Source organism: Akebia trifoliata, chromosome 5 (assembly GCF_017979445.1).
Source record: "Akebia trifoliata isolate Shusen 1 chromosome 5, ASM1797944v1, whole genome shotgun sequence".
In the NCBI taxonomy this organism is placed as follows: domain Eukaryota; kingdom Viridiplantae; phylum Streptophyta; class Magnoliopsida; order Ranunculales; family Lardizabalaceae; genus Akebia; species Akebia trifoliata.
The window spans coordinates 27,306,564-27,316,084 of record NC_141379.1 but is presented as its reverse complement, the minus strand read 5'-3'; the positions used below and the strand labels follow the sequence as shown (position 1 = coordinate 27,316,084).

Genomic DNA, 9,521 nt, shown 5'->3' with positions numbered 1-9,521 from the left:
TTAATTTGATTTTTCATTTTAATGGGTTATGTAATTTTTAATTTAAGTTGATTTGATTTTGGTTTTGTTGGTTGATCGATTAAATTTGGTTACTTAAATTTTAATTATTTGATTTAATTTTAATTGTTTGATTTTAAATTTGAATTTAATTTTTTATTTCATTAGATTTTAAATTTTAAATTGTTTAATTTTGAATTTGATTTTTATTACACTTTAAATTTTAATTGTTTGATTTTTTTAATTTGGGGTTTGATTTTTTGGATTATATTTTAAATTTTATTTCAATTTTTATTACATTTTCCTAAGGATCGAGATCTCTAAGTTGAGTTTGGAGGTCGAGGGGCATTTCGATCATTTTTATGATTTTTCCTAAATTTCTCTGTTTTCATCGATTTAGGTTTCGTTAGACTCGAAATCATGTTCTGAGTGCAATGGAGGTATTTTCGAAGTCTTTCGGAGGTCTGAAATTTATGAGGGATATTTTCGTCATTTTGTCAATTTTTGCAGTTTTTTACGAATTTTAACATGAGGTTTCTTTCAATTCCGACGTGATTATTTCTAAGTTTCAAAGTCATGTTTTTCTAGCGTAGCGAGGTCTCTAGGTTATTGAACTGTGTAGTAAACCTAAGCGTACGTGCTTGCTAAATCGAGTGTAAAGTGTAACGATCCTAAGCGTGCGTAAATTTCTATGTCGAGTTGTAACGAGTAGGGGAGATGAAAAGATTGAAAATGGAGGAAATCAGAGATAGTACTCACAAGCCTTCGAGTTCTTTACGATCATCATTAGGAATTCACGATAACTAGATGACGAATTGTCGAATTAAGCAGATGCAAAAATGGGGTGTCTACAAATACCTACGTGAAGCTTGAAACCAACATGTTCCTTTGAACCCTTGCTGAAAGGTTTATTTGATGGAGTAAATCTCTTTAATATAAGCTTTGGTAAAAGTGTTGATGATGAAGGGCAAAGAAATCTGACAGTATGTCTCTCATAGGTGTGACAAATTCATATTTGAAGTCAATTTAGTCGAGTCCCAAAATATTGAAATATTTAATGAGCTTGTCTTTAGCTAGGTAAAGTCAAACTATCCAACTACTCTTGCCAATTGCTTTGAATGTAGTATAGTTGTAAAACAATTTATTACCTTTTGTTGGGTAAATGTACCAATAGTTGATCAGATCCCATTCATCTCAATTGCACGACATTGATCTTATGCCATGTTTTAACATTTTTTAATTTCTTTTAAGTTAAATCATGTGGTCAATCCATCTAAATTAAAGTATTCATCTGCTTCCAAATGGATCAAGGACATACAATGCCATCAACTATGCTTCCGACAACGCATCCTTGAGGGGGCATTTATAGGTATCAAAATTTTGAGAAGGTCCTTACAAACTTCGTAAATCAAAATAAGGCCCCTAAAAAGTTTAAAATGAATTCATGTGTCCAAATTGGGCCCCACTGGTTGGGATAGGACTTCCAAAGATTGAGTTTAAGTTTTTGTGAATAAAACCCATAGTCCAATATATCTAAGTGATCCATATTAGATGTTGGGCCCTATACTCAACTAAATGAGTTTAAGCCCACCAGCATTTCATAGAATCCTTAAAATTGGATTTGGACAAGTTTATCCTTTTAACAAACCAATCAATTTTCTTTAAGTTGAGGTATAATTGGAAAGTTAAATTATCTTTAAGTCCATAAATATAAGAACCTTCCTCATTTGAAGGGGGAATAATCACTTTCTCTCAGAAGAAAATAACTCTCTCTCTAAAGAAGAAGAAGTTTTCAAGCCCTCCTCGAGAGACAAAAAAAAAAAAAAACTCTTCAAGAGAGATTTGAACTTCGATTTAAGAGAAGATCAAGCTCAAACTCACTTTAGGAATAAAGAAATTCTTCTCAACCGATAAAGTGCGAAACTTGAAGAAAAGAAAATCTACATAAATCTCTACAAAAGATCAGATTTAAAAGTCTTTCCTTAGAAGTCAAGAAATCCTTCTAAGTCGATAAAGCGTGAAGTCCGAAGATAAGAAAATCTACATAAACCTGAAAATCAAGCTCAAAAGCCATTCTTAAAAAGTTAAGAAAATCTTCTCAGTTGATAAAGTGCGAAGCCTAGGGAGAAGACAATCTACAGAAGCCTTTAAGAAAATCAAGCACAAATAAATCCGTAATCAAAGCAAGAATTTTAGTCGATCACGTGCGAAATCCGAAGAGAAGAAAACTACACACCTAACCTTTATTTTTGTACTTGACTGTTAATCAAATGACAACATTGAGATCTATATCTCATTTTCATCAAAATCAATATAATATTATTTGCAATCTTATTTCACAAATCTTGAGGTAGATTTGTAAATTTTTTTGTTGGCACTTCCCATGAACGTTTGGCCCACGGATAAGTTTGAATTGTCTGAAGTATAGTTTTAAAGCACGAAAATGGTGTAGTTAGTTTCATCTACTTTTCCAGACCGAGTCACCTCCAAATCCAAGTAAGTCAAGTGAACTCATCCAAGTTTTGAGTAGACTCTGAAAAGTTTTAAAAATATGGTCTAAAGTTGACTTTTTTACTTTGAAGATATTAGTATTCTTAAGGATGACTTTTTTATGCTGTAGGTGATACATTGTTTCCTTGTGATTTCTTATTTTTGTTTCTTCATGTAAGCATTTGTCAAGAATTCTTTTTAGCATCTTATACTAGGCAAACATATAGAAAACCTCAAACCTAAGTAGCTAGGCATTATTGACTTCATAGTTTTCAAATTTGGTTTTCTGTATCGTGCTGTTTATGAACAATACCAAGATGATTCCATGAGACATATCAGTTATTTCGTATGAAATGGGAGTTTCTTCCCAGATTTTTGATTAAGAGAGCAAAGAAGATTAAGAGGAAGAAGAACCAGGAAAAAAGGAGAAGAGTAGGAAAATGAGAGATCTCCCAATTTTCGTCATGTCTTGTTTATGAATTATATCGAGATGACTCAAAACATATGTTGAATCAACATTTTCTTTAAAATGCAAATTTTCCCATTCTGATATAAGAATACATATGTGTTCTACCAAACATGTTCCTAGGATACAATGAAGTCCAATCTTCTTCTTTTTTTCAAGTAAGATAAAATTAAAAAAAAAAAAAAATAGATACAGGTAGGGGTGCACATGATTCGGATTTGTTCGGATTTTGGCAAAATTAGAACCGAACCAAATATGATTGGTTCTACAAATTTGGAACCAAACCAATCCAATTACCTTATAGAACCGAACCAATCCAAACCAACCTTACTTTGGATTGGTTCGAATCGGTTCTCGGTTCTCGGTTCTCATACTTTTAAAATAGAAAAACTAGTATTTTTTCTTTCAAAAGAGGAACCCTTTGGTTCAGATCATAAATAATGTATATTTTTTAAATGAAAATGATTTTATGATTAAATTCTGACTGAAATCTGTAAAAGTTGAAAATTAGAGGAAGCTCAATGAGATTAAAAAAAATTACAATTTTAAAATTAGTATTTTGGATGGATTAGTGAGGAAACTAATCCATAAATGGTAGATTAACGTATCCAAGCCTAGGTTTGTATAGTATATTTCATCTAACAAATACGACATAAAGATTCTCATAAAAAATAAGGAATCAAACTCTTTGAAATTTTTTTTCCATAAATGGGTTGATTCATTTAAGAGTTGAGAGAGAGATTTGTGTATATTTTTTTATGAGTTTTTGTTAGAAAAAAAAAATAGAGATAAAGTTGAAGACTTTGATGAGTTACCTCTACATAATATATATATATATATATATGGGTCACGTTCAATGGCAAACTTTTTGGCAAAACATTTTTCAAAACATGCGTTAGAAGTTTTGGAATGGGCTGATTTTTGGTGAGAATGATCTCTACAGTGAGGAGATCATCATCACCAAAAATCAGCCCATTCCAAAACTTCTAACCCCATCAAAAATAGTTTACAAAAAATGGACGGTCCACGATTTTTCAACTTGTAAACATGGGTTAGAAGTTTTGGAATGGGCTGATTTTTGGTGAGGATGATCTCTACGGTAAATCCTCACCAAAAATCAGCCCATTCCAAAACTTCTAACTCATGTTTTGAAAAATGTTTTGCCAAAAAGTTAGCCATTGAACGCTAACCCTATATATATATATATATATATATATATATATATATATATATATATAGATACTTCGGATTAGATCGGCTTTCGGATTGGTTCGGTTCTATTATACCCCTAATCCGGAACCGAACCAAATCAAATCAATCAGATTTTTTAATATACAATCCATACCCGAATCAAACCATGCTCAATCCGATCCAAAAGGCTTCGGATTTGTTCGGTTCTCGGATTTACCCAATCTAATGTGTACCCCTAGATACAGGGGCGAAATAATCCCTTAGCAATGAAGTCCAATCTATTTGTTACCTCTTATTTTTTATGCCAACAAAAGAAACCCAAATATTAAGATTGTATGACCAATCAAGAAAATAAAAATAATTTGAAAATAAAAGGGAAATCCTATTTTCAATGTATCTTAAATGGCTTATGAAATCCAATTTTATAGAGCCAATGTGTCTATCTAAATAGACACCATTATTATTGCTTCAATAATCATCAGATCTAATATTACATAGGATAAGTGATTCTCTATTAATAAATTACTTTTTCATTTGAAAAAGAAAAATAGGATAAAGATAAAATAAGTTGATGATTATCTGTAATGATTTATAAAAAATATATTTTTGATGGATTAAAAAAAAATACAAATGAAGTGTTAATCAACAAATGTTGAATGAGATCTATATCATTTTAAATGATTAAATACCTATAATACCTTAGATCTTTTAATTATACACGCATGTACCAATGGTGTTATATGTGTTTTACATTTTTAAAAGGATTGAAAGAAAAACACTTTCATTAGAAAGTTAATTGGGAGTTCAGTGACCGTCCATTTTCAACACCTTGGATCAAGCTCAAAAAGGTTGCGGGCCCAATGACACTTAGTAAGATTTCAAATCTTGCAAGTTAAGTCATGTTAGTTTGTCTTTAAGAAAGAAAGTACCAAACTTGATAAAGTAAGAGAGTTTTTGTAATAGAATGCAACAGATTGGTCTGCTCGGCAAGTCTGTCATAAACTAATAGCCTCGGTACCATATGAGCAGGCCATATCAATAGAGATTGGTATGACTTTTCCATTAAGATAAAAGGAATGTAACAAAGAATAATTCGAATGTAATACTCATAAAAGAATTAATTTTTTTAGTCTTTCCTTTCCATTAGATAGTGCCAAAGAGATCCATGAGAATAACTAAAGATTCATTTTGAACTTCAGTAAGAATTATTCTTTATACGACCAGGCTTCGCGCCAACTCGTCTGGGAAATATTCTAGTATTTTCCAAAAGTAAAGTTGGGTTCCTTTGGAGAAGAATTTGTTATAACTGAGGATGCTTCTTGCATTACTCAAGAGTTAACGAGAATCTTGATTGAAGACTTATACTGTAATTATTCTTCTTGATTTGTTTCTGGGAGGGTTCCTATCAACCCCAGCTTATCAATAATAATAAATACTTGATTAAGATTCATGATAGAGGAGTGGGAAAAAATGTAAAATTTTTTAAGGATCCCTCTCGATTGGATTGCATGTGGCATTTCTATTCCAAGTTTGGTGGAAATGTAGGGCTGTGAATTAAATTCACAACACAACATGTCTTGTAATGAGGAGGGTTCCTTCAAAATTTTGAAGCTGCTTGCCAGCTTCAAAATCGGACTCTAATGAGTGCTGATTTTTTCCATCAACTGCCAACCTGATGCAATTTTCCTTTAATAGTTGGTGTCCAGACAATCAATGTAGTCATGAATGTAGAAAAATAATTAAAATGAAATAAAAATTAATGATGTTGGAAGAACTTATTCTTTTAAAAAAAGAAATCACCATGACACCCAATTTTCTAATTTATCATTATTTATTTCTCCCTTGGAGTAATTAATATATATTCTTTCCCTCTTACCATTGGATGATAGAGGAAGTTACAATTGAATTACAATGTATATCTTTTATTCTAAAATGATATAAGAAATCTGGAACTATAATTTTCTATAACAAACAACTTGATGGTTTAACCACACCATAAGCAGATCCATCTGCACTTGTGCATGAGGATTTCGCTAGTTGATTTCCATAAGTAAGGTTGAGGTCCTCCAATACGATCCCATTGCATGGATTCTTTGTGCTACAATCAAATTTTACTGCCACTTGTGTTGCTGATGTTCCTTTAATGTTTTTGTATCTTACTTCACTTATTTTAACCCCTGAAACCTATACAACAAGAAAACAAATGTTGAATCAAATGTGTGTCATACAAACAAAGCTACACATTATGAAATTTACACAACTACCCTTTCAATATTGTATACCTGGTTAGGACAATTTTCATTATGAGGGCAATAATTTTGATCTATTATGATGGGGTTTTGAACATTGTTCATGGTAGCTTCGGTGAAAAGGACTCCTTTAACGAATCCATTGCTTGTTCTTGCCCAAGTCTTGATTCTCAATCCGTTTTGGGTATTGGTAAAAGCAACGGTTTTAACGGTCACATTTTGCACTCCTGCTTCCGTAGCTTCCTTCCCTAGACTCCCAATGCTGCAAACAAAGGCCACACATTAATATTGTGGAAATTACTTAAACAACTATGCATTTTTGCTAGAATTGCTAAATCAAACATATTTTACTAAAATTTATGAAAATGATTATATATCTGATTTCATAGTAATTTATTTGGTAACCCCCCCTTTTTTTTGAAAAATAGTTTTTATGAGATAAATAAAATTAAGGTAAATGTACCAAAACATGCACCGAAAATCAAATAATTTTCAAAACAGAGTGCTATTTTACCAAAACGGTAAAAAAACATTTTGAACAGTAAATTAATAATTTTATATATTGAAAATGCCCCTTTTTTTTTTTTAAAGTTCAGTGTCAATGCGATACTTTGGACACTATACAAAATAAATTTTGATCTCATCTCAAAGGGATCCTATTGACATTAAATATTTTTAAAAAAAGTTCTATGTCAATGGGATCATTTTGACACTGCACAAAAATTAATTCTGATCTTAAGTAAAAAGGATTCCCAGTTGACATTGAGTATTTTTAAGAAAAAATGTTCTTTGTTAAGGGGATTCTTTTAACACTATACTAAAAGAAAAAAAAAAAAATTAATCTCATGTGAAATGTAATTTTTTTGAAAAAAATACTCAATGCCAATAGGATCCTTTTGACATGAATTCGGATTTAGCTTTTGTGCACTGTTAAAAGGATCACATTGACAAAGAACATTTAAAAATAAATAAATAAATAAATACTCAATGACAAGATCATAATTTTTGACATGAGATCATAATTTATTTTTGTATTGTGTCAAAAGGATCTCATTAACCTTGATTTTTTTTTAAAGAGGATTTTCAATATATTGAATTACCAATTTACTGTTCAATTATTTTTTACTGTTTTGGTTAAAAAAATTCGAAAAAGGTAAATTACCTTTTTTGGAAATAAGTTTAAAAGTACTATGTTTTGGGAATTATTCGAAATTGGTGTTCTATTATGGTAAATTTCTCTAAAATTAAAACAGAAATGATCTTGTGTAACCTGATGCCATGTCCCGGTCCACAGGAAATTTGCTCCATCCACAAGTTTGTGGTGCCGGGACCGATAGATATGCAATCGTCACCAGTCTTGATGACAGTCCTTGTGATCGTGACACTTGTAGATGATTGTACGTGTATGCCATCTGTGTTAGGGCTGTTGCCTGATGCCGTTATCGTCACCCCTTGTACGTTAACATTCTCACAATCAATGATGACGATGTGAAATATCTGACTGTTCATCGAAGTTAATCCTTTGATTGCTATGTCTTTAGAGTTGCTAAATTGAAGCGACTGCATGTACACATGATCAAATATGTCAATAAAATCCAGAGTTGTTCATGCAAAGGATTATAAATTGATATAGGATTCACATACCGTGGCTCCTTGTGGACAACTTTTCCCAGAAGCCTTACAAGCCCACAAAGCCGTGCCTTTTCCGTCCAGTGTACCACCTACGATGGACACCCCGTTGACCCTATCAAAAAGAATCCAATTTTCGGTGTTGCTGAGTGCATGATAATCTGATGGAGCCACGAGGGTGCCATCGATTTGAATGGTGATATGGGTGTTCTTACATTGGCCTTGAAATATGGTTTTTTGGGCTAGCAAATATGTTCCACGTGGGATGGAGATGGTAGCAGAGGTGGGAGAGGCACATGCAGCTGCCCATGCATGAAGGAAGACATTGGTGGAGTCTGTAGAGCCATCTGGTTTTGCACCTAACTCAATCACATTGTACACGACATCACTAGCTGACGATGATGATGTAAATAAGAAGAAGATGATGAAGAAGAAGAAGAAGAAGAGTGAGATCTTCATTTTGAGAGAGAGATGATGATGATTATGGGATAAGAGAAGAGGTAGAGGGTTAGGGTTATTTATAGAGAGGATTTTGAGTTGGAAGGGTGAAAGCGTGAAGTAAACAAGCACGTTCCATACCTGCAGCCGAAAATTCTGAAGTTTGAAACTTTGAAATTTTGAAGGAGGGATATTAGGGCCAAACCCACAGTGAGTCGATTGAGTATGCTACCTGGCGAGTCATTTTATCACGACTCTTCCCAGAATATTTGTTTCAGTATAAGTTGATGAAAAAAACAGTTGGTTCATCTATTTAACCGAGTGATTGTTTGCTCACAGACCAACACCGTTTTGGCGTATGGGGTTGATGACTTGAGTAATAAATAAGATGAAAATTTCTCTCTATTTTTAGAAAAATTTGTCATATTTTTGAATGTGAGCAAACAATCACTCTACTAAACCGACCTGATCATACTTCTGGTTCAGCCCCATTGTTAAAACACGGGTGGTGTTAACTTGCCTAACTTACGTGTTTACGTGTTACAAAGGCTCAAACTCTTAAAATGTTGGGCGCACATGACGTGCTACAAAGGCTCCAACTCTTTATTTTATATCTCAAGAACGTGAGGCTCATGGTACGTATTTTTTAAAACACGGAAACTAATAATAGTCGTGATAATCTAACATAGGCACCTGACATACTCAATCACACCCTTAACGCGACAGGCTTGAAAGCCGTAGATCTGCTCCTCTTAGGATACAAAACTGCATCTTTTTATATGGAATCGGAGTTTTGTATCCCAAGGCGAGCTGATGTACAACTCTCGAGACTGTTACGTCAAAGATGTCGATTGAGTATGCCACATGGGTAAGTCACATTATCCCGATTCAACTAATAATAAGTCAACTCGAAAGAATCAAATAAAAATACATTAAGGTGACAAATACTTTAAAAATTATAGAAATATTTATTTCTTTTCCAAAAAAAATATATATATTTCATATAACTTTCTTACTTGGGCATAAAATGGTTTGGATTTTAACCCAAATTCGAGTGATCT

The 9,521-nt window shown here is 32.6% G+C and overlaps 1 protein-coding gene across 1 annotated transcript; it reads right to left on the bottom strand.

Annotated features, from left to right (window-relative positions):
• Positions 1-5,956: 5,956 nt before the first annotated feature.
• Positions 5,957-8,522, bottom strand: LOC147401885 (polygalacturonase-like). Its single transcript, XM_086443356.1, has 4 exons — positions 8,038-8,522; positions 7,664-7,953; positions 6,427-6,655; positions 5,957-6,328 (listed from the first exon to the last, which is right to left on the bottom strand). Exons 1-4 carry the CDS (start codon positions 8,479-8,481, stop codon positions 6,107-6,109), a joined length of 1,185 nt encoding a protein of 394 aa, XP_086299482.1. The 5' UTR covers positions 8,482-8,522; the 3' UTR covers positions 5,957-6,106.
• Between the last annotated feature and the right edge of the window lie 999 nt (positions 8,523-9,521).